Here is a 26,405-nt window from a genome sequence, read left to right as displayed (position 1 = left end):
TGTTAATTACTATAATACAGCAAGTATCTAGCATCACCATTACACAACACTTTAGGTTTAAAAGGTGCAGAATTCCCTCACTGAGCCATTTGCTGAACGCTTACAGATGAACTAGGCACCGTACTCGTACTAGATATGGAGGAGACAAAGGTGAAGGAAATACAGCGCCTGCTTCAGGACGTTCACAGCCTTTTGGAGAAGACATATATGTAAACAAATAATTCAAGTACCACAAAATAAATATTTAAAAAATAGCGATTTGAATGGAGTGCTCTGGGAACTTTGAAAGGGACACCGCTCACTGCCAGAAAAGACTTTATGAAAGAGGTAACATTTGAGCTGGATCTTAAAGGTGAACAAAGAGTTTTCAGATTGAAGGAGAGACATTGTAAACATAGGGAACAACACGTGTGCAAAAAGTATGAAGTAATAAGTCTGGAGGACGGTGACATTTCAGGTAAGGCACCCAGTGATGCACTGGGTGCCTGAGGCGAAAATGAGGCAGGAGAAGGAGGTCTCAGGCTATGTCAGATTGCGTCTCCTGTGCCTTGGGCAATCCTGTGAGCAATGAGGTCCCCGTAAAGGTATTCCACCAGAAAACTGACACAGTTTGGTTTCTTAGAAAAACAAGTCTGGGGCTACTCTGGAGGACGCACTTAAATAGAAGACAACTCAAATCTGAACCTGCTAAGTAAGAACCCTGTTAAGCTATTATTCTCATCTTGCCTGAAAAAATAAGCTGCTTTAACAAAATAGTGTTCCTAAACAGATGATCAAAAATCAACGTAAACTGCCATCATCAAGATTAAGAGAACCAAACTTTGTACACAAATATATCATATTAATGAATTATTATAGTGATCTCATAGAACATTATTAATAGGGCTATAATAAAACAAATATTCAGCTCCAGAACACAAGTCAAATATTTTTTAAAAGGACAAAATATTATATATACTCCAAAATATCAACTACAAAGTAGTTTTATTTTTACTTCTTCATACTTTTGGGTTCTCTTGAAATTTTCCACAATAAGCAAGGAATACATTTATAATCATTAATAAATTTTAAAAGCATTCACTGTTTATTGCATTTCATAAACAATTATCTTTATAAAAATTCTAAAACTAAAATATTACCTTTTTGTCCCCTTGTTTTCGTCTTCTTAACCCTGGTCTATAATCATCTCCAAATCTCAGAAAGTAATAGTAAGAAACTAGCCTCTCAATAGGATCCCTTATGACATTAATGTAAATTGGCTTCTTCTTCACACCAAATCTGAAATAGAGAAAAATTTAAAAGGTAAAATCAACCCTTTCATTCTGTTTGGGGTGTCCTGAAATTGAAGTTTGAGGTATTAATTCTATATGGAAAAAAACATGAGTTAATTAAATAAAATACAGTATGTGGAGATTGGAAAATATTTTAGGATTATACTACAATAAAGTAAATAAGAAATAAGAATTTTAAAATTACAGCTGAAGATAAAGGAGAGAAGGGAAAATTGAGTGACAAATAATTTTAAATTTTACTAGCAAGAATTACATAAAACATTTCAATTTCACATAGCAATGATTTCTCACTTCTGACCCACCAAACTAGATAAACATTGTCAATGGATATAGCAGAAGTCCACACAAGCGCGATCATTTGAGCCTAATGTCTGTGACGCTAATTTTAAAGACAAGATAGAAGTGAAAAACATTAAGTCTTCAGTATTATTTCCTTAGGGAATGATAGAGAGTTGGAGGAACACAGAAGGAGTATATTTTAGCCACCCTTGCAGATCCTAGAATTGTCTAGCTGATTCCTGTTCTAATATCCTCACTTATCCCAGCCTTAAACCTTAGTGTTATCCTGACTCTCCTTTATTCTTCTTTAGCACGGTTACCAAGTCCTTCTGATTTTTTCTTTTGTAGGCTTTCTCAGAGATTTGACCTGTCTTCCTCACTTCCTTTCTTGTCACAATTGCCCTCTTTGTAGGCCTCTTGCTTGGATTACTGCAATAATTGATGGTTTTCTAATAATAAGAATTGGTTTTCTTGCATCCAGTCTCTCTCCCTTTCAGTCTACCTTCATACCAATTCTCAACTGATATTACCTCATTTATTAGATCACTCTTCTTAGAAACCTGAAATACCCCTACTGTTTATGTTGACTTCTAACCCAAACTCCTTTGCTTGGTTGTTAATGTCTGCTTGCCTTATGTCTTGGGTTCCACCTTACTTATCTAACTTTATTTTCAACTCTCCTCAAACAAGAAACATCTATCTGTTACAGTTAGGCCCACCTCTTCTGCTTCCCAACAACTCCTGTTGCTCCTTACATGCCTTTGCTCATTCTATCTTCCTTAACTAGAATGCCTTTCTCATTGTCCTATTCTTTCTATTACATTCATTCATTCAAAAAGTACCTTTTCGTCTATCCAATATATTCCAGGAACTATTCTAATATTAGGAAAACAGCAGTGAAAAAAAAGGAAAAATTCCTCATCCTTCTGGAGTTAACATTCTACTTGGGAGAGACAGAACATAAACCAATAAATAAGTAAATATGTTAGATGGTAAAAATACTAAGGAGAGAAATGATGCAGTGCATGGAATAGGGAGAAGTGGGGAGAGTACAATTCAAAACAGGGTTTTCCAGGGAGGCAGCAGTATTATTATGTGATGAGAAGAGAGCCATGTAGATATCTAGGAGAAAGTGTTCCAGGAAGATAAGACTTCGAAGTATGAAGGCCCCAAAGCAGCTAAGTGCCAGGCATTTTTGAGGACCAGCAAGGAGGTCAATCTGGCTGCAGCAGAATCAGGAAGGGGACAGTAACAGAGAATGGGAGTGGAGAGATGGGGGTGGTGGTAGAAGACGTGCAGATGGGCTTCCCGGGTGGCTCAAAAACAAAAAAAAAAAAAAAAAAAAAAAAAAAAGACGTGCAGATCACGTGGGCCTTGTAGAGCATGTTATGTATCAGGAGGGAGGCCTTCCTGAGTCAGCCGAGAAGCGTCACGATATGGAATCTGATGTACAGCATGGCGACTATAATGAACAATACTGTACATACTGTATACTTGAAAGTTGCTACGTCAGTAGGTTTTAAATGTTCTCATCACGACAGCAGTGACAACAACAAGATGGTAATCATGTGAGGTGAGGATGTGTTAACTAACCTTATTGTGGTAAACATCTCACAATACATGTGTATAGCAAATCATCACATGGTACACCTTAAACTTACACCATGTTATACGTCAATTATGTGTCAATAAAGCTGGGGGAAGAAAGGTTATTGGCTGTTGTTTTGGAATAAACTGAAGCGGGCAATAACAAAATCTTGTGAAGTCTAGGAAGTCCTCCTGACGACTCCAGCATACAGTGCTATCTGCTCTCATTTGACACCTGCACCCAGGAGCTATTGCTATCAGGCAGTTTTACTCTTGGCTTGTCCTGCTAGCGTTTCTCCTGTGAGTCTTTCCTCCCCAATAGCATTATAAGCCACGTGAGGGTAGGCAGAGTGCTTCACACTTCCTTTATATATTTCACAGGGCCTGGTATACATAAATACTTGCCTACTGGTTAGTACTATTTGAAAGATTAAAAAAAAATATTAGCAATCTCTGTAAAACTGGGAATCACAGTGAGAAATGAGAAAAGTAAGCTTAAGTTGTATGACTCAATAAGAGATAGTGAAAGTTGCTTATTCTCTTGACAGTCTTGATATGTTCGCTCGTCTGTCCAGAGAAACCCTCAATTTAGCTAACTGCTTATAACAAATTTCCCTTCTTACTAAAATATTTTTTCAAAGGCACGGAAAAGCACACAGCTAACCTGACTAGTTTCACATTTTCCCCTTACTTCTGCCTGTTACAATAAATGTCTTACGCACAGGCATTCTATAAATGTTTTATACTAAATGCTTAAGCAAATGAGTAGTGAAAAGAGACCACAGAAGAGAAAAAAGCAAGGTGCCTGGATATGACTCGATTCTTTTAGCTTCTGAATGATTGTAAATTAACTGAACAGGAAGTCCTAACTTACAAACAGGCTGTATTCTATAAAATTGCTTTGTGTGTAAAAAGGGCTCAACCCTCCTGAATTCTAGTCCTTTTCTCATCATTAAGTAAGTGTAAGTCTAAGTCACTAAAATCCTTTGTACATATGGAAATACTGAAAACTACACAGAACTTTTTGGTAAAACGTTATTAAATTAAATTTGTGAGTTGGTTTATTAGAACTTGGGACATATTGTTTTCACTGAACAACTCATAAACCTATAAAACCAACAATTCAGTAAAATAATTTTTTCACAAAATTTTAAAGGAAGAAACAGTATTGTTGCAAATGTACGGCACTGTCAAATTAGGTATCAGGGTAGAAGCTCCATGAGGGCAAAGGATTGTTTCTCTCTTGTTCATGGTTTTATCACTAGTGTTCAGTAAGGTGTCAGAAACATAGGTGTTGGATATTAAAATTAGGTTGAAGAGACCGCTGTGAATTGGCCACTTACAAAAGCCTTTTTGTGGGACGGTGCACCCACTAGTGAGAAGAGGGTAGGTAGGGAGGTATCAGGGATACACAGCTGCTACCTTAACTGCTAGAGCTGTCTTGTAAGAGGAATCTAAAAGGGGGAAGCACAGGGCAGTGGGGCAATGACTCCATTCTTAAGACTGTGGAATTCCCTGGGAACCTCCATTATCATCTCCATTATTAGCCACTGATCCACGTGAACTATTCCCTTGGGAATTACTTCGTCCCAGAACATCTCCTACCAATTCCTCTTCTTTTTTGCTTTCTGCTAGCCCCTGACATGTGGAACAGATAGCAATTCTTACCAAGTAGAAGTGAAAGGGGGATATGGCACTTGACAAAACTCTTCCTGCTGTCTGGGAAATGACTTTCTGGGGCATGGCTTTGGGTGGTGCTTATATGTATGAAACATGATTTTAATGAGATAACCTATGTGAACTTATTCTGAAAATGGCTAAGAACTGTTATTTATAAGTTAGGGTATGGCTGTATAGACATAAAGGCAAGGAATTATAACTGAAAATAGGCATGATAAAAGAGCATCAGGCCACTCAGCTCAGCTAGTTAGGAAACAAGCATCCTCTTAAGTTTGTATGTTTAAAACTTTGGCCAAACAGGTAGTTTTGTACCAGTGGAAAAATACGTTCTGTAGTTGCAGACTCCAGCTTTAACCCTGGTCAGTCATCTGAGCTGTTCTTCAGGAGGGCTCAGATGGAAGAGTAGAAAACCCATCTTCCCTCCAGGAAACTAAACTATCATTGACCCATTAGAACATAATCTTCCTAGGAAGAGAACAGCAGATTTGGTAGGAATCTGCAATGTTATATGGCGATCAAGAGGGAAAAAATATAATCTGAGCAGCAGGTTGGTAAGAAACCTTATTCTTGCCATGTCAGCATGTATGTACGACAGCAAGAGAGACAAACCAGGCACATTTCCTTACACCCACACTCTGTATAGCCTAGGATGAATGAACAGTAAGAATAGCTAAAAGAACAAGTGCATACTCAGAACTTTTGAAAGGAACCTTGTCAACTGGCTAGACAAAGCCTAAATGGAAGATGATGAAGCTGAAGGAGAGCTGAATAGCCTTTGGGAAGCATTAACGCTTTGAGATTTCTGCTTCATACCAGATTTAACACTTCTAGTTAATCAGCAGTCTCACAGGGGGAACAAAGATATCTTATACAGTCAACCTACGGTTGGATGAATCTGTGGATACGGAAACTGCAAATAACAAGGGAGGACTGTACATATTTATTCTGGACTCTCTTATCCCTAAAGTGTTCATAGAAAGCTTCAAATCCTTCTAGTGGTAAGTTCCCATTGTCTTGTTTCAAAAACAGTGAATGACCTGTTGGTATTTATTGGTCCCACTGATAATGATGTTAAGAATAAAAGATTTTTAAAATAATTATTTATCTTTTAAAAAGAACATTCATCTATTAAAATGGTCCAAATTTTAAAAAGGGGGGAGTGTGGTCCAACAATACCGAAGGCTGGTAAGGATACACAGCAACTGGAACTCTCGTGCACTTTTGGTGAGACTGCAAAATAATAAAGCCACTTGGGAAAACAGCTTAGCCGTGTCTTACAGAGCTACCATACAATTCAGCAATCCCACTTCTAGGTCCTCCCCAAGAGAAATGAAGACATTATGTCCACACAAAACCTGTATGCAAATGTTTTGACAACTTTATTCATAATCACCAAAAGCTGGAAACAACCCAAGTATCCAGGATCTGGTAGATGGACAGTAAGGATGGTGGTGCCTCCATCCTTACTACTCAGTAAGGAACTAACTACTGATACATGCATCAAACTGGATGAATGTCAAAAGCATTATGCTAAGTGAAAGAAGCCAGGTTCAGAAAACTTGGTGGCTGACTAGATATATGTGGCAAAGAAAAGGGTTGTTCAAGATGGCTCTAAAGTTTCTTGCTTGGATGTTTTGATAAATAAAAATGGGTAAACTTCCCAAAAGAGAACATTGGAGGCAAAGAGAGAATCTTGAGCAATGCCTTATTAGGACTTGGGAATAAGGAGGGCCAGCACAGAGTCAGACAGGGAGAAGAAAACACCAGTAAGACAACGTGGTAACTGAACGAAGACAGAGTTTTAAAAGAGCCTAACACAGCTCTGTGTGAGTCACAAACTAACTGCTTCACATACATTATCATATTTAATCCTCACAACCACCCATGAAGTAGTTACTTTAATTATCCTCATTTTACAAATGGGGAAACTGAAGATCTGAAGTCATGTGGCTGAGACTGCTGAGCTGGGAAGGAACTGAGGAGGATTTAACTAGAAATCTGACTTGAGAGATTACTCCTTAGCATCTACAGGATCAATGCTACAGAAAGAGCTAGTAATACAAATCAATAAAAAGCCAACTCTCGCATATTACTTGCAATGATTAAAATAATTTTAAAAATGTTTCTACAGTGTTTGTGACATATTTGTTGAAAGTTGTAGAAAGTGGTGCAAACTTCAACTGGTTCAGCAGATAAGTACAAGGCAAAAGGGACAATCTCACATGAATCTACATACTACTAAACTTGTCCTGACATACCTGTTTCTTTACTGATTTACCTCAATTGTTCTGAAAAAGACAACAGGGGTGATACAGAGAAACCAAAATGATGGTGATGAAAACCCATACTCATTCCTGGGGATGACCACAGAGGTACACACCTGACGTGGACCTGAATAAAACTGACTGTTGGATCAGGAATAATTTCCAAATATCTTTCTAAGACCAGATGCTGACATATGACCCTAGGTAGCTAGATCATAAAAAATCTCAGCAGAGTCTGATCAAAAACAGCATTAAAATAGTTTTCTTTTAGCTGGACATTATCCTTTATAAAGAAAAATGTTCTGAAAAAGGTTTTTGAAAGAGATGTTCAAATGTTTTTCTTTTGTATAAAATTTGAAGAAAATCAAAATGGGAGTGATAGATGCTGCTGATAAATGAGTGGTATAAATTTAAAGGGAGAATAATCTGTAATATTTTCACTGTTTATAATGAATCATAATGAAGTGATAATAATAGTAAAAAAGGGGGTTTCAGTGAACTCACTGAGGACAAGAACTGCAACTTATTCAACTTTATATTGCCTGCACCCTAGGACAATTTGAAAATGTCTAACCTACACAATTTTTTTCCACTGGAAAATTTCTAAATTTATGATGTTAGCATATCTGCATTATTTTAAAATGGTTTGTTCACCAATTAAAAAAAAACAGTAATTAAACACTAAAGGGAAAAATGGAAGGAAGAACTAGGAAATGTGCTTAAAAAAATAAGGATAGAGTTAAGACAAAAAGGAATAAGACAGGATAGGAATGAAAATATGTAACAAGAAGATATTTTTGTTATTATTCTAAAGTTCTGAATAAAAACAGAAAAACCGAAACAGATAACTGTAACCAAAACACAACGTGAGCAGATATCAGCTTGCAAATAAAATGTGTGCTTCTTAGTGATCAGTCTAAATTAGAAACCACTTTTAATACTTTATTTAATACTTTATCTTACTGCCTGGGTTTCCTGGGGTCTCCTGGGTTTGTACTCTCTTTAGTGTTTCTGCTAAGGCAATTGAAAAGCTATGTGACTAAATATCTCTTTCATCAAATTTGACGGTTTTCTCCTGAAGGCAAGTAGTTTAATGGACTCCACAACGTACTACACCAGTCAAGAATATGTTTTAAACAATAAAATATTTAAAAAATTGGTAAAGTGATGTTCCTTTCCTCTTCCTTACTCATTCATGGTGAGTATGACAAACTAAAAATTATTTTAAAAGATAGTAGTTACATCTAAAATAGTTTGTGACTATATACATCAAAATACATTTCTGCCTGTTGATTTTTTTAAGGTATTTGTTTAACATCTTGTAAAGGTCTATTAAAGTTTTTCACAATACATATTGCTTCCAATAAAATGAAACACATTAGGAAAATATTCAAACCCTTAAATGTTCATGTTAATATTTAAAAAATGAGATTAATCTTTCCAAGAACCTTTATATTTTTTTAACTGCAAAAACCCTAGCATACACCAGAACTTCATTCTAAGTACAAGACTTTTGCCCAAAGCAAAAGCACTCAATATATTATTTTAATAATGAAAACCTCAAGTATGAGAAACCAAGCTGTGTGTGGAAAAAAAATAAATCATTTAGGTGAAAAGGTAACAAACATTCAATTGAAGGATAATGCAGCCCTGAGGGAAAATACGCATATGAATGAAGTTTATGAAATTGGTCCAATACCTCTGTAAAGAAAAAATAATTCGTTTATCTTAAAGCTGCCTATAAAATGTTTTCAATATTGCTGTATGAATTATATATAGAAAAATGTACATCTAACTTTAAAGCAACCACTTTACTGTAAGATGTTGAGTGCTGTGGAAGAAACTAGCAATAAGAATATATTGTTCTATGTATGTAATATTTGGGAGACTCCTTTTAATTACGGGCTTTTCAAAAAAGTTCAGATTTATTATCAATGTGAATCAGTAATATTTCATTCAACTTCTTTTCAAATTTGAGAAGTTAAAATGACAGTGGGATATCAATTAAATTTTTGGATTTTACACAGAATGCTCGTTCAAGTTGACAAATACATGAGGGTGTATTACTTTGAAGTCATGACTGCTAATGCAATGACTGAGCAAACATGTCTAAGCTTAAATAATTTAAAAATCTATTTTTAATGTTTTTGAAGTTAGTGCAGAGTTTCATTAGGGAAAAGATCTGCATTTGATGTTTTCATATAATGATACTCAATGTGTTACATAAAACGTTTAAATGGATTCATCAAGCCACGTATGTTTACAGAATATTCCTTTTGACCAGTTTTCTGATTAGTACTTAAAGCAGCACAGACTCTAGGGGGAGCCCCATAGTGCTTGGATACTATATGTAAGCCTGTTGTTTTATGAACTTTTCTTCAGAGAATTATGATAGGAATACCTTGATCCCATGCCTCCCCCAAAACATGGAAAATGAGAGTTAGTTATGTCCAGATTCAGGCAAATCACTATAAAGGAAAATCACTTAAAAAAGAAAGTGTCTTTTTTTTTCACAGAACTAGAACAAAAAAATTCACAATTTGTGTGGAAACACAAAAGACCCCAAATAGCCAAAGCAATCTTGAGAAAGAAAAATGTAGCTGGAGGAAGCAGATTCCCTGACTTCAGACTATACCACAAAGCTACAGTAATCAAGATAGTATGGTACTGGTACCCAAACAGAAATATAGATCAATGGAACAGGATAGAAAGCCCAGAGATTAAACCCATGCATATGTGGTCACCTTATCTTTGATAAAGGAGGCAAGAGTATACAATGGAGAAAAGAGAGCCTCTTCAATAAGGGGTGCTGGGAAAACTGGACAGCTACATGTAAAAGAATGAAATTAGAACACTCCCTAACACCGTATAAAAAAATAAACTCAAAATCAATAAAGACCTAAATGTAAGGCCAGGCACTACAAAACTCTTAGAGGAAAACATAGAACACTTTATCACATAAATCACAGCAAAATCCTTTTTCACCCACCTCCTAGAGTAATGGAAATAACAACAAAAATAAACAAATGGGACCTAATGAAACATAAAAGCTTTTGCAAAGCAAAGGAAACCATAAACAAGATGAAAGGACAACCCTCAGAATGGGAGAAAATATTTGCAAATGAAGCAACTGACAAAGGATTAATCTCCAAAATTTATAAACAGCTCATGCAGCTCAATATCAAAAAAGCAAACAACCCAATCCAAAAATGGGAAGAAGACCTAAATAGACATTTCTCCAAAGAAGATATACAGATTACCAACAAACACATGAAAGGATGCTCAACATCACTAATCAGAGAAATACAAATCAAAACTACAATAAGGTATCACCTCACACCAGTCAACATGGCCATCATCAAAAGATCTACAAACAATAAATGCTGGAGAGGGTGTGGAGAAGAGGGAAACCTCTTGCACTGTTGGTGGGAATGTAAATTGATACAGCCGCTATGGAGAACAGTATGGAGGTTACTTACAAAACTAAAAATAGGACTACCATACAAACCAGCAATCCCACTACTGGGCATATACCCTGAGAAAACCATAATTCAAACATTCATGTACCACAATGTTCATTGCAGCTCTATTTACAATAGCCAGGACAGGGAAGCAACCTAAGTGTCCATTGACAGATGAATGGATAAAGAAGATGTGGCACATATATATAATGGAATATTACTCGGCCATAGAAAGAGACGAAATTGAGTTATCTGTAGTGAGGTGGATGGACCTAGAGACTGTCATACAGAGTTAGTCTGACTGTCATACAGTAAGTCAGAAAGAGAAAAATAAATACTGTATGCTAACACATATATATGGAATCTAAAAAAAAAAAAAGGTTCTGAAGAACCTAGGGGCAGGACAGGAATAAAGATGCAGACGTAGAGAATGGACTTGAGGACATGGGGAGGGGGAAGGGTAAGATGGATGAAGTGAGAGAGTGGCATGGACACATACACACTACCAAATGTAAAATAGATAGCTAGTGGGAAGCAGCCACATAGCACAGGGAGATCAGCTTGGTGCTTTGTGACCACCTAGAGGGATAGGGAGGGTGGGAGGGAGATGCAAGAGGGAGGAGGTATGGGGATATATGTATATGTATAGCTGATTCACTTTGTTATAAAGCAGAAACTAACACACCATTGTAAAGCAATTATACTCCAATAAAGATGTTAAAAAAAACCCCACAAAAACGCCATTCACTCAGGAAAAGAAAAAAGTCTCCTTAGAATATATCTCATTTTTAAAGCTAAAACAAGGTAGCCCAAGGGGAAATGTGTCTTGGCTGAGAAGCAGACACTTTAGGGCACCAGTAACTGAGTAGTGGCTCCTTTGCTTTCTCTGTTCTCAGTCAGTGACGTGGTAAGTCATACTCTGATTGGCCTCTAGCTTAAAACTTGGGGCGCTCCTAAAATAGTGTCATTTGACTGTACAGGAAGCAGAAACATAATAATAATAAATAACTTAAAGGGCATTACCTAAATTTAATCTACCTTGAATTTCTAAAATTAATATGACAATTATCAATTTATGAACACTAGAGGGCAGTAAAACACTAGAAGGTATATTTAAATTACATATCTAAAAGTGGCAAACACAAGCCAGTATGTTTTTTTAACATCAAAATCATAATAATTTAATAAATTGATTCCTTTTTAGGTTGCTAAAGTACAAAGCATTCTTTCGTGTATCATTTTAGATTTAACTTACTTTGCAAAATCCAAATAAGAAATGTGCCCATGATAAAACCCTGGCTTCATCTCTTTCCAGGAAGTTATATTCTTTACAAAGCGCACCTAAAAAAGGAGAACATACTCATTATTTAAGTACAATTTAAAGAAAATGAAGTTTGGTGATAGCAAAATACTTTTCATTTAGACATTCAAAAGCAATCACACCACTCTGACGATTACAGAGCTTGAAATACAGGCTTCAACTAAGGAAAGCATAGTGTGACCTGTAATTGCTAATTCATCATAGAGAAGCTACTGTCACCACCCTCAGAAAAGAGTGAAAGAGGATCCTGAAAACAAAACTGCACAAGGCAACCATTTACGACACAGTGGAGTGAGTACATTTATATGGGGAGGGGCAGGGAGGTGAGGGGAGGGGAGGGGAGGGGAGGATGGGTACCAACACCCAAGCTGAAACAGGCAGCACTTCAGTATGGGGATAGTCTATGCAAATCTGTTTTCTTCTCAGACTCTTGTTATTCATAAAAATTCTCATTTATTAATGACTCAACAAATAACAAATATCAACTAATCCTTAATCCAAATGATTAAAGAAAGGATGAGAAACAGAAGACTTTAAAGAGCTAAGAGCAGATATCATAAGCTTGAGCAGATATCATTAACTTGTTGATAAAAAAGCTTAATAACATTAGAGGTGTGATACACATAAAATTTTTAAGATATCTAAATATTACTATTCTAATCTATTGGAATTAAAAGTGTACAAAAGATTAGTTAATATAAAAATTATTTAACTGTAAATATATTATTAAAATGTTAAAAACTGGTTAATATAGAACTTTATAAACCAGCTGCGAGGCAGTGATACATAATTTCTCAACGAGAAATGGTATAAATTTCTAATAAGAAAATCTCTGCATGACCAACAGTAGGTGGTTGAAAATCTCTTCTGGAGACTAGAGACAGGGTGGGGATGGGTGAGGGGTTGGGGGCCCAGTGCCCCCTGCTGCACTGAAAGCATCTGCAAGCTGTGACCTCAGCCTCTAACACACAGGACTGTCAATCACATACTTCTGACAATTTATCAATCTTTCATTTACATTTTAGAATAGAGTTAGTCACATGGAGATATTCTGGCACACTTCTTACCAGCTCAGTCAATAAGTTAATAGCCATGAATGATGGCTACCTCCTGGATAAGGCCCATTGGTAAGGACAGAGTAGGGAAACAGTGCAGAAGCAACCTTAGGTCGAAGGATGTGAACTAAGGAAAAATGGAAGATTCTGGAAATAGAATTTATTTTTTAGGGGAAGCATCAATAACTCATATACTAAGAGAAATAATGGAGTTTTTAGAAGGGAAATGAAATGAACCTTATGTTATTATCTTACACACACACATCCTTAACATCTGAAAATTGGATGTAGATAACAAAATTATTTTGCATTAGAGAATACACAATTATATTTTTGCAGATATTTGCAGTTTCTCCCCACCGAAACAGAAGAGCCAAACAAATGTGTGATTTGAGATTACCAGGTTCTTTCCTATTTCTTCTTCAAGTAAGGCATCAAATAGAATAAAAATATCAAGTGACAAGTGAAAAAGAAACAGAAAATAAAAACTTACATAACCCATAAACTGAATCCTTAAAAAAATTTACATGTTGAATATGAAAAATCCTTATAATTTTCACTTAATGGTAAATTAAACAAGCTTTTGATTCTATGAAAATCAGTTTCAGTATTTCAGCACCAAATGAGGGAGAAATAGAAGGCAAAGAGAATAGGAATGGTAGGTGATGGTTCAAGGGTGCTTAAGACATATTTACAACTCAGCTCTATTTTCCAGAAGCTGATTTAATATGGATGTGATGGTGTAAGAGGGAAATGAAAGGAGATGCCAGATTGAAGTCTGACAAAACTGTGCTATATAAGCCAAATGTTAGAGGATCATAGTACACTGTGATGAAAGACTTAGGTGTAAACTTCAAGTATCCTTTTTTCCTCCACCCTTCCAAAGAACAGTCAAGATCAAACTAAATCCTCCTAAAGACATACTTCATCTGCCATGTGTCCTTCGATGTGAGGTGAAGAGCCCAGGAAGCTGGATGAGATCTGGACTGCTCCCAGGCTTCCCAAACTCAACGTGCAAATGAATCATCTGGGACTCTTGTTAAAACACAGATTCTGATTCAGAAGGTCTGGAGTGGGGCCCAAGTTTCTGGACTTCTAACAAGTTTCCACGTGATGGCCAGGTCAATGGGCCACACCAAGGAACACGACTTTAGCGTGTGCGGGCCCAGGACCTAGCTCTTGGTTTTATCAACGTGAAGCTTGTTTCCGCAGCACCTGCAAAGGAGGCCTGAGGTCTACAGAAGCTCTTTAGCAAGGATATATTCTCATAGTCACTGCTTTTGTGATATGGAAAAAAGTATACTGAAATAGAACAATGTTTTAAAGAATATCTTACAAGCTACCACAATATATAAAAAAGAATGGGGGACGGGAGCAGAATGACCCTGGTACTCAGTCTTCTCCATCTATCCACACACAGTGATGCCGGAAGCACATCAGAACCAAAGCATGCCAAGAAACACAGTATTAAAAGTAACAAAATAAGTAAAAGGGTTATGCTTCCAGGTGGACTCAGGGAACAGAACAGAACAAGGCATGAATCTTCTACTGCTGTCACCAAACTCAAACTCTCTTGTTTATAGAATCAGCATTTTAGAGGTGAAAGGGCCAAGGATATCCTGTACTCGTTATTTTATAGATAAAGAAACTGAAGCCCAAGAACCGTATACCTCAGATTTTGGTCCAATCATCCTTCTATACCACTGGCTAATTTCTTTAATCTATTATTGTCCAATTTAAACAAGGGAGGGGGGAACCAGAAGGATTTGAAAGAAAAGCAGACAGATATCGTTTGTACTATAATTCTGATCAACAAACTTGGACACTGAGAATTTCAGGCTTTATCCACTGCTCAGGAAACCCCTGAGATCCAGTCATTCAAAACTCCTCAACCTCTAAGATCGCAAAGCTCTGTTGATATATCTCTCTCAATTGTTTATTTTCCTCATTACATTCATTATAATCTCAACTTCCAATCCGCCCTGCTCACTACTCTCACATTGTTCATACTGAATAACCCTTTTTCAACAATGGCCGCTGACTCACTCTTGCCTTTTTATTATCTTGGGTAACCTCAGGGGTTGAACACTGCTGGTCAAAACTAAGAGACCCAGACTAAATGCCTCTGTAGGACTTTGGATTTTATTTTACTAAATTAATTCTGACATAAATTCAGGTGGGTTATTATTGCTTTTAAATTCCCTACACTATATTATTGCTAAGTCTCCAAAACCCACAGAATCTTTCTCTAATCTCCAACTAAGAGAATACTGAAGGCTACGTACTTAATATATATGTATATGTATGTTTTTTCTTTCATCTCATCAACATTTAACTCAGGCAATCTGCTAAAGTCTCATTAATAAAGCTGTGGCTGATTTACAATTTGCAATAAATCAAAAGATGCTGAGCTGAGATTTACTTCACAGGAAAGAAAAAAGTGCTAAGCAAACAAATGTTGTCAAGAAGGTTAAAGTGGTGGTTTACACTAATCTGGACAATGGTCTGAGCATTTAGAAGTGTCACTTACATACAACTGAAATTCTACACCATCCTAATCTCCTCTTCAAAAGTGATCTGCAAGGACATAACGATCTAATTAATCCTCTTTGAAGAACAGTATTTTTTTAACATTTTCCTTTCAAGGTATTAATTTAGCCACTTCTCCTTTTAGCCATGTTTAATATTTATCCTCTTAGTTCTCCAGAGTTTTCCCTACCCTCCTCTCTCTTCATCTTCGCTTGTTCCCTTTCACCAGTCTAGCTGCAGTTCCTGCCCTGTCATTTTCTGCCTTCTCGCCTCTTCTGTACCACTTGTCTCTCAGTGTTTCTTCTGGTTTTCCTCTACAGTGGCACATTCTGCCCAAGACCTTGAGATAAAGCTCTGGAATAGAGAGGAGTAGGGGAAAATGCGGATCAGGTGAGCAAGCTTTTACTCAGTTCATTTTATAGATTCTTACTGACTATGATACTTGGCACTAATGAACGATAAAGTGAGAGGCAAAAAGGAACAAAGCTAGTAGTATCAAATGAGGTTGAGTCTGAAGACACCAAAAATTCTTGGGGAAAAGAAATAAAGTCACCATGGTGACCTTATCCAAAGAGAATTTCCATACTCTGATTGCAAAAGGCTATCGAGAAGATGTTTCAGAAGTGGTAGTTAGATATAGTACAGGAAGAGAGATGTTTTTATGGCTAGCCTGGAGCAGATTCTAAACTGTGATCTTTGTCAGATTTTATAACTCAAGCAGAGTCAGGCTAGCAAGTAATCACAAGATGCCTTTAGGGAAAACACAAGCAACAGCGTAGGGAGTGGTGTTGTGATTTATTTGCTAGTCGAACCAGACCTGATACAGTGCTGTAAGAAAAGCTGAGAAAGCACCATGGCACTAACACTATATCTAGACTTATATTCTTAATGAGATTAATCTCAACATTATGATGATCTGTGATCACAAAAGAACTTGTTTTCACTATCTAAGAGTAGGAATGTCATCCCGAACACCCTGGCCGAATTCCAACTCTGTAATTACTACCTATTGAGTGAACGCTGCTATTAACTTGGGTAATTATACCTACCAAACTCCTACTCATGCATATACTTAAAGTAAACATTCATTGTACAGCTGTGGGTAGTTTTATGAGACTACATTAGACAGAAAGTTTTCTACACAAAGAGAAAAACTGAGGAATGGTTGGATAAAATATAAGAAAGGTTCAGCAGCAATAGAACATAATATACTATCTTCACTGAAATTCAGAACTGTGTTGTGTTGTTCAATCACTTTTTTTTTTTTGTGGGAGGGGGCGCATGTGTCCCCTTACCTCAAATCACCTGAGGTAAGGAGAGGTCGTGCTCATATGCTATCAATCAGAGGGGCTACCTCTGCCAGCAGTTATCATCACGGCACCATGCTCAGCGAAGAACTGCCTTCAGAATCTAAATGGGTTCATTTGTTCATTCATTCATTCAACAAAAAATGTATGTATCTACTATGTCTCAGGCACGGTTCTAAGCACAGGGATACAAGGTGAACAAGGCAAGGTTCCTGCCCTTAAGGAGCTTAAATTATAATAGAGAAAAAGACAGTAAACAAATAAATCAATAAGTAATAGGAAAGATATTGAAAGAATGAGGGTACACAGTACGTTGGAAGAGGTATTTAATATATAGGATGGCCAAGTAAGGTTTTGCAATGAAGAGGTCATTAAGCTGAAACATTAAATGGATAACACGAAGCCAATTGTGAGAAGCCAGAAGTGCGTTCTAAGAGGAAATAAGTATAGTGGCCTTGAAGCAGGAAAGACTTGGTGCATTCAGAGAACCAAAAGGCCAGTGTGGCTAGTAAATGAGAGGTTGAAGCGAGGAACAATGCACAAGGGCTTGATTAAGAAGGACCTGTTGGCCTAGATAAGGAATTTGGATTTTCTTGTGGAGGTAGGAATACGAATCTAAAGATAAGTAACTCACCATCCTGTGAAGATTATAATATGCATCTTCCCATCACTTCACTGAGAATCCTATTCTAGATCTTTGCTACTCAAACTTTGGTTCAAGGACCAGAAGCATCAGTTTTGGCATTAACAGGAAGCTTTTTAGAGATTCAGAATATCAGGCTTTATCTTAGTCCTTCTGAATAGGAATCTGTATTTTTTTTTTGCGGTACGCGGGCCTCTCACTGTTGTGGCCTCTACCGTTGCGGAGCACAGGCTCCGGACACACAGGCTCAGCGGCCATGGCTCACGGGCCCAGTCGCTCCACGGCATGTGGGATCTTCCCGGACCGGGGCACGAACCCGTGTCCCCTGCATCGGCAGACGGACTCTCAACCACTGCGCCACCAGGGAAGCCCAGGAATCTGTATTTTAACTGGTGTTCAGTATACACATTATAGGTTGAGAGGCATTCATCTAAAGAGTTGTTCTGAAAAATCAGTATCTGCAACTAATATCAAACCATATGCGCTACTGCAAATGACCAGAAGTTGGTTTAACAGTAAGTTAAAAAGAAAAAAAAAAAATTACTACACTGTTCTACAGAGAATGCAAATTCTGGATATTTCCAGTTTCTTAGAAAGATCTTAAATATGATCAGACCTAAATATGTGAGAGCAGAAAAGAATTAAGAAAGATCATAAAAGATGCTGCCACTTCACCTATTTGGCATAGTTACTTTAAAGACAAGATGTTCTGTAATACAGAGATATTTTGTGATAGCAGAGTAAACTTCATTTTCCAACTAGAAGAGCTGATTACCTGTCTCCCGCCAATTCCTGTCTATTAACGGAGTAAAGCCCAAATCTCAAAAATATAACTTTCATGACTGAGTCCACCTCCTTCTTATCACTTAGTCTTCTCGTGCCTTATATTCTCAAATGTTTATCTTCTAATCTCCTTGTTCTAACTGTTCCTCAAACTTCTTAATTTTGAAAAATTCCTAAACTACGGAAAAGTTGAAAGAATAGTGGTCAACATCTGTACACTCTTCACCAAGGGTAACTGTTAACGTGTTGTCACTTCCGTTTATCTTCTTCTTTCCCCCTTTTTCTCTGTGCACACGCACACTTATTTGTTTCTGAATCGAAGTAGCAGACGTTTTTGATCAAGGATCCAATCATGGGTCACAAAATACATTTGGTTTTCATGTCTCTTTAGTCTCCTCTAGTCCATCTCCCCCCATCCCTTTTTTTTGGTTGTCATAACATTGACACTTTAGATGAGTTCAGGACAGTGGTTCTAGAGAATGTTCTACAATATGGATTTGCCTGCTTTCTCAAGATGAGGTCCAGGTTAAACATTTTGGTGAGAACACCATAAACTGATGTTGTCTTTGAATAGTCCTCATAGTTCCTGCGATTATGTTTTACATTCCGTAGTAAATTATAAATAAGCTCCTTGAAAGACACAGCCTTGCTTTTGATTTCTTTGGTAATTCCTCAAAGAATGTAGAATAATCTCTGTATACATTATATATGCAATAAATAAATGAAAACTTGCAAGCAGAGTTGAGAACTGTTTCTAAGAATACCCATAACTGTTACACATTGAATACTTTTATACCACACTAGAAACATTTGGGCTTTGCCTCTAAAATTTTTGTGAGAAATAATTAAGCATGTAAACAGTTTAGCTCAGTCCCCAGTACAAAATACATCTAGGAAAGAGCTGGGGCTAAAGGCAGATAGATATTAAGCAGACTGGACTGCTGAGGCTGGAAGGTGAGGGAATAAAGGGTGTAATCACCTATTACATCCCAAAATACTTTTATGAGTAAACTGGGCTTTAAATGGAAGATTGGGACAACAGCAGATTTAATAAAAATCTCATCTTTTAAGTCTCACTTGAGTTAGACACTGATTAGAAACTATTTCTCAGAGAAGAAAGAAGAGCAAAATAGGTCATTTATTAATTCCTATAAAAATAATAGGGCAGTTGAGAACAGTTCACAAGGACAATAAAAATATGGTATTAAAATCAAGTGTGTTATACAAGATGGAGTTCAGGGGATATTTTTAAAATGATTTTCAAGGCATCTAGTAATTCAAAACTTCACATCTAAATGAAGCTTACTAGATTGAAAGTGAAATTAAAACACTATCTAATATGTCATGCAAAGGGAAGGGAAGCGATACCTATGACTTGTTTGAAGAACTGCTTCTACACAGAACAAGACACCAGTAAGTAATTTAGATATGGTATATTAGAGAACATTTGGTATATAAGCTATTCCTAATCAAGACCAGGTGTTGAACTACCAGCTGACATTTTGAAGTATGCCAGCTAGTGATTAAGACTATTCTCCTACTCCGCCCAAACATGTTTTAAGTGTTGTTCATTATGTAATCCAGTTGCCTTTAAGACAGTGTTTACGCTTCTCTTTTGCTGCATATATTTACACACACACACACACACACACACACACACACACACAAACACACACAACAAGCTATTGAAAGAAACACAGAAGTTTTATCTCATCCAAATGCAACCGGGGAAATGTACCACTACATGATGCCTATAAATGTCTTATGTGGTGAGCTTCTGTAGATTTATATTTCATGAGGAAAAAAAAAAAAAGGTCAACGTCATTTTCAGAAATCTCATAGCTGCCAGACAACTTTGTAATGCTGGACAGAAAATTTGGACACAAATTCTAAAAATCTGAACAAACAAGCTGACTTTATTTTTCTAAACAATACTACTGAAGAAATCTAAAATTATTAGGTGAGTGCTAAGAAATGTTCCTTTTAAACCAAGATATATTCTGAAAAGCAATCATGCAAATACACTTAAAATCTACTACACACTGTATAAAACCTGATGATTTAAGATACTTGCCCTTGAGATATACAATATTACATAATGAATAGGTTTTATGACCCACTTAACTAAATAAGCTCATGTTTCTTCTCATTTACACAAGAGTTATTTGATTTGGCTGATGAATGTAGATTTTTGGTTTTATAAAAAAAGAGTAATTAGGGATAATTCAGAGAGCCAAGAATTACATGGGCAGATGATATGCCATATACAATTAGCCTTTACAAATAGCCCTCTAGCAAGAAAGTGATCCTAACCTTGTGTATCAATGTTATTCTCTTGCTTCAGTGTGAGGATTATAGGTATGCTAAATAGTGGGATAACAATCAATTCTGTGACAATAAAACAGGTTCAGCTATCTTCAGTCAAAGAGATAAATACATTCTAACTATATGACTATCACAAATACCTTTCTAATAAGTTACCTCAATAAGGTATTTGATCCTACATAGTATTTTCAAATATTATCTTTTCGTCTCATGGGGCCCAATTCCCATTCCCTTCAGTATTTGTAGAGAGAACTTTATAATTATAGTCAGAACTCCAGGTGTGAAGAAAATATCTGAAACTATTGCTAAAGAGGGGAGTCAATTTCATTTCATGATAACTTGCTCCACTTTTCTTAAAACCATTTCATAAAATTATCTATCTACCTGTTTATCTAAAGATTCTTAACAACCTGAAAGGCAAGATTATGTTAAAATTATAAGCCGCAATCCCTGTTTGTCAGGAGTTTATAGCTAATACTTACAAAAATTATAGTAAAGATAAGATGAAATGCAGGAGTCTAGTCACAAAACTGAACCATACAGAATATAGGTATTCATCAAATAAAGATTTCTCAATCATAAGTGGAGACAATATAATGATTTTTATCGCAGGGCATCTGCTAAAAATATTTCACATTTTTAAAAGGATACCATACTGCAGAGCATCAATATTCTCTTCAAAAATTCAAGAATGTGAAGAATGTAAAATTATAGGTAAGTTCGGTTGGTCCTTTCCCCCAAGAAACTTACAATCCACTGGGCTCAGCATATATATCCCTTAAAATGCTTTATCTCCTTGAGATACAAAATTTGAGTTAGGAAGTGTCAGAAAACATTATGCATCCCCTATGTGGTATTTACCTGATCTTGCAGTGACATTACTGGATTATTTTTGGTAGTGTTGATGTGAAGAACATGGTATTTATTCTTTGCACATAGGTCATAGGCAATATTGGTAAAAGAGGTGCTTGCAGTTTTGGGGACTCTGTTATAAATGATCACCATGTCTTCTTCCTCATCTAAAGCTGCATCTTGCCGAGGGCCATCCATCGTATGTCGCTGCTCAATCTCTCGAACTTCATGTCTTGCAATAGCCCTTTCTGCAAAGAAAAACAGATTATGAACTTAGTATTAAAGACACTATAAGGGGGCTTCCCTGGTGGCGCAGTGGTTGAGAGTCCGCCTGCCGATGCAGGGGACGCGGGTTCGTGCCCCGGTCCGGGAGGATCCCACGTGCCGCGGAGAGGCTGGCCCCTTGGGCCGTGGCCGCTGAGCCTGTGCTCCGCAATGGGAGGGGCCACAGCGGTGAGAGGCCTGCGTACCGCAAAAACAAACAAACAAAAAAAGACACTATAAGGAAGTTGTAAACACTGAAAATAATTTCCTAGTCCTGGAACATAGTTTTCCTATTCAAGAACTGGGTTAAGAGCAGCTGAAAAAATGTTTTGAGGGCCAAAAGTTCAGAATTACCTCTGAAGGATAATACATATGCATAGGAAGAATGAAAGAATAAACAGTCATCAAGTTTAGAACTCCACAGACCAGAGAGTTCTTCAGTGTAGTTCAAAAGACACTTTTCATTCCAATAGAATTTCTACAGCCTGAACTAATTTTCAAACACATAAAGACAGACTGAATAGAATACTAAACTTCACAGTAAAAAATACACTTAGAAAATAAATTACTTATAATTTAGGCAATGATTTTGAAATTTATTACTTAGGATGTAGTTATCTCCTGCTTTATCAAAATGTAGCAGGGCAGTGATTATAAATGCTGGTGTGATTTTTAGGTAACAGCAGTAGAAACGACACCATAATAAAACCTTTTTCTTTTTGGTATTACATTACAGATAAGTCCTAGTTATGTTTATTCCTTAAATTCCATGGTTCCTCTAATTCAAATCACTGTCCACCAAGCAGTTGGAAAAGCAGTAACATTTTGCTTTCGAAATCTTCAGCTTCAAATAAAGAAAGAAAAGGGGAAGAAATGAGGGGGAAAATATAACAAGATGGCAAGTTACTTTGCACAAAGACAACTGTTCACACACAGCATGCACCCTCCTACCACCAGATCTCTGTGCAAGCTATCTTACCTGCCTTGAACTCTCATCCATTCTCCCTCAACCTCGACCATACCTAGTGAACTCCTCGAACTTCACATTGAATTTAATCATCACTTGCAAGGGAAGCATCATCTAATCTCCCTAACTAGGTCAAATCACACACACACACACACACACACACACACACACACACAAAGTATGTGTACATACCTCATACTGCACGTCTCATACATAATTGCAATTTTACATTATATTTGTGTTAGCATCTACCTACCATACTGGCGACAATTTAGTAAAGTGACATGAAAAAGCAATGTGGTATAATTACAAGAACAAGTTCAGGCTTCAAATATTGTCTGACTACCCATATTAAATTTTGGTTCAGAAGATATGGCCACTATGTTAGTACAGTATGCTCTGAGCTGAGGATTCACATTCAGAAGACTTGAATTAAAGTTTCAGGCCTGCTGCTTACTAGCAGTGTGCTTTCCAAAGCAGGAAGAGAAGCACATATATGCATACAAGTGTATCCATTTTCATGGGGGAGAGTTAGTTGGGAATGTGGAGAAAAAGAGATGAGCTTAATGTTGAACATACTGTCCGGGACACACAGGAGATAAAGATAATTGGGCTCATAGGTCAAGTGCTGAGAATAAAGGTTCATGCAGAAGAAAAACATCTGGAAAAACCATAGGAATGGATGAAACTACCTAGATAACATAGAATACATAGCATGGAAAGAGACAGTAATCTTAGAACAGAATCTTAGGAAATACCAACATTTAAGGGCCAAGAAAAAAAAGACAATGCATAGAAAAACACTAAGAATAAATAGAAAGAAAAAGAAATCTGGACAGACTTTTAAGAAACATATACCACATGTTTAGAAAGCATACTATTTTTCAAATTGACAGTACTTTGCAAATGAATCTATAATCAAGGTAATGTATGATGCTCAAGCATCTCCATAGGATATGGAAGCTGTCTCATTAAATTCAGCATGTATTTATGGAGAGCCTAAGCATATTATATTCAATAATTTTAAAGGAATTTTATCTTCCAAACAACCTCAAACTATCACCACAGTCCAAAACTATTATGGTATTATTATGTCCACACACCCTCCTTTTTCTACTAAGGGAAATAAAACAGTACTGTTGTCATTTAAGGCTGACAAAAGCGTGAGAGGTTTCCTACAGCAGGCCAGACATACATGAAATTACCTTTACTTTTAATGGCTACAACAACAACCAACAATGCTGAATTTACTTTCACTAGTTTTTCTGAAATCAAGCATTTGGAAAAGAAACAGATTTTGTTATTTTTTTAAAAGAAGTTATTATTTAGTCTATGGATTTTTTTTATTTTTTAAGGTGCTAAAACTCTAGCTGGAGCATGAAACTAGCATGTTTTTAAAATTAATCATTGTTTTTGGTTCACTATGTGTATTAAAGCATATGAACTGTATATTTCACACAATTTTAAAACATTTCTTAAATTATGAAAAGATGCAAATTCAGGTAACTACTTTCCTCATTCAAATAATACATTTACATGCATTTTCTATTTTTCAAATGTTTTTACTTTGCTTAAGCAAACAAGATAATTACTAATGTAGTGTTATGCCTAAAACTACATAAAAAGATAAAAATAGTGTGGAATATTAAGATACTTTTTGCTAGTAATATTAGTCTATAAAATCAAATCTCACTTAGTTGAAAAATAACAGTAACTACTGGTGATGGTGAACTACTATCTCTTTTCTCCTGTGACAATACTTAAAACCAGTAAGGATGTTTGCAATATGGCCATTTTCTTTACTTAGTAAGTACTCAATAGTTCCTTTTTTTTTTTTTTTTTTAATCAAAGAAGCTCTGCACCTAGTTAGTATAATTTCTGAGACTCTCTTAAATCAGTGGGGAAGCTTTATTAGTTACAGCACATTTGGAGTACACTTAGATAATGTAGGCAGCATATTTAAAATATTAAAGATGCATTTTGAAGTAATGCTTTTTTCATGTTTGAGTAGTGAATTATAGAGAATCTGCTATGCAAGTTATTTCAGAACTACCACAAAATGTACAGCCTGCAAATAACATGGAGTGCAATCTGAGTCATGATATTACAGGCAGGCCAAGCACAACTGGCACTAACATTCCAAACACTGAAGATGGACACTGAACTTCATGGCAATTCTAGTTCTTCTAGGCTCCTATTGAAGGTGGCATACATCTCAGTTCAGTGACCTTTCCACATGGCAGATTACCAACAAACACAAGTCTTTTAAAAGGCCATTCATAATAGCAATAATCACCTATTTCTGCATTGACAGGGCATTAAAGGCTTATTTATTGAAAGAACATAATGATCAAGCTAAGTATAAAGCACTGCATTAAATACCCCAACCTAAGTCTTACAAAGGATTAAAGTCACAAGATGTAAATATTAGACTACAGAAAAAAGAAAAATAACTGGAGAAAAGATTTTTTTAAAAATTGCAACATATTCTTTGACTAGTTGTTTTTTTTAACATTAAGGTCATTATTTGGGGAAACACCGTTTCTCTTTGAACATTTAAATAAATGTTCAACGTATTAAATAATTTAGAGAAACGTTTTGTATTCTGTACAAATGAAAGGACCCATGAATATAATCTTCTGCCCCCACCAAAGCTCAATTGTACAATGGTCTCAGCAGAAAATAAACATTTTACAAATGTTCAAAATGTGTAGTATATCTGTATAGTGGGTAACATTTTAGGATTATAGGGATTAAAAAAAAAAACGCAAACGGAAAGACCAGTAAATTGCCTTGCTTTCAAATACTGAAACTTCTGCATGTTAAAGTAAAAAATATATAGTTAGATAATAGGTAAATAAACAATAAATAAAAGGCAAAGAACATTAAGAAAAAAAGACCAAATTTTTATTATCTATAATTATATAAAGAAAACATAGAAGTTGACAATAACAATGTTAAGATTTCAGTAGATGATAAAGGTGGTTTGTAACAGATTTACACTACATACGTATAATAGAACAGAGCAAAAATATTCATTAGTGGCTCATAATGATTATTTGGGTCACAGACCCCTTTGAGAATATTATGAAAACTATGGACCCTGTCTCCAGTACAGCTGACTTGTGCATTTCAGGGCTTCCTCTTAGAGCCCAAATATCGGCAGGGGGCTCCATGACCCCAGTTTAATTACTTCTAAAAAAGAAATGGCTCTTGGACAGTAAGGCCTGATAGTAAACTGCCTAGAGGCATTAGTATGTATATTGAAAAAAGAGGTTACTCACAAGTAAGAATTGCAGGCAAAGAGAAATCACCGAGGAAATTGGCAGCATCTACTGAAAAAATGTCTATGGGGAGGGTGCCTTGGCACAAAACTTGACCTGATAGGACTCCCTGGCAAGTGTGCCTATTGCAGAGCTAGATAATTTGGGCTCTAAGAGCTTGGAGCTATCAAATATCTGAATTAAAGTGGATTCTTAGCACTTTCTAGGGATAAATCCTGAGTTGTGTAAATCCCCAAATACTGTTCTGAAGTATAATTTATTCCCCATAAACTGTGTTTATAATGAGAAGTAGGAAGCAACAAAGTTGCACCGGAAGAAAGCTATTATAAGGTTAACTGATTCCTTTTGCAGGACCACTTACTGTGAATGTACTGTCTAGCCAGACACTATCTGATCCTCATGGAAGTAGCACTTTGTAATCATTATGAATTAAATAAATTGGTTGTCTGATTATATACATCACTTTTTTTTTTTTTTTTTTTTTGGGGAACCCGGGCCCCCCCCTTGGGGGC

At 36.3% G+C, this 26,405-nt stretch overlaps 1 protein-coding gene across 1 annotated transcript in view; it reads right to left on the bottom strand.

The window, feature by feature from the left end:
• Nucleotides 1-26,405, bottom strand: part of HS2ST1 (heparan sulfate 2-O-sulfotransferase 1) — a 46,619-nt gene that overhangs the window by 16,347 nt on the left and 3,867 nt on the right. The window contains exons 2-4 of the mRNA XM_024743565.1: nucleotides 21,388-21,626; nucleotides 11,819-11,904; nucleotides 1,140-1,278 (exon numbers count right to left, since the gene is read on the bottom strand). Of these exons, the coding sequence (XP_024599333.1) occupies nucleotides 1,140-1,278; nucleotides 11,819-11,904; nucleotides 21,388-21,626 (464 nt within the window). The remainder of the gene's footprint in view (nucleotides 1-1,139; nucleotides 1,279-11,818; nucleotides 11,905-21,387; nucleotides 21,627-26,405) is intronic.

The sequence above is a fragment of the Neophocaena asiaeorientalis genome, unplaced genomic scaffold (assembly GCF_003031525.2).
Source record: "Neophocaena asiaeorientalis asiaeorientalis breed wild unplaced genomic scaffold, Neophocaena_asiaeorientalis_V1.1 scaffold317, whole genome shotgun sequence".
Classification (NCBI taxonomy): domain Eukaryota; kingdom Metazoa; phylum Chordata; class Mammalia; order Artiodactyla; family Phocoenidae; genus Neophocaena; species Neophocaena asiaeorientalis.
This window is presented reverse-complemented; position numbering and strand designations above follow the sequence as displayed.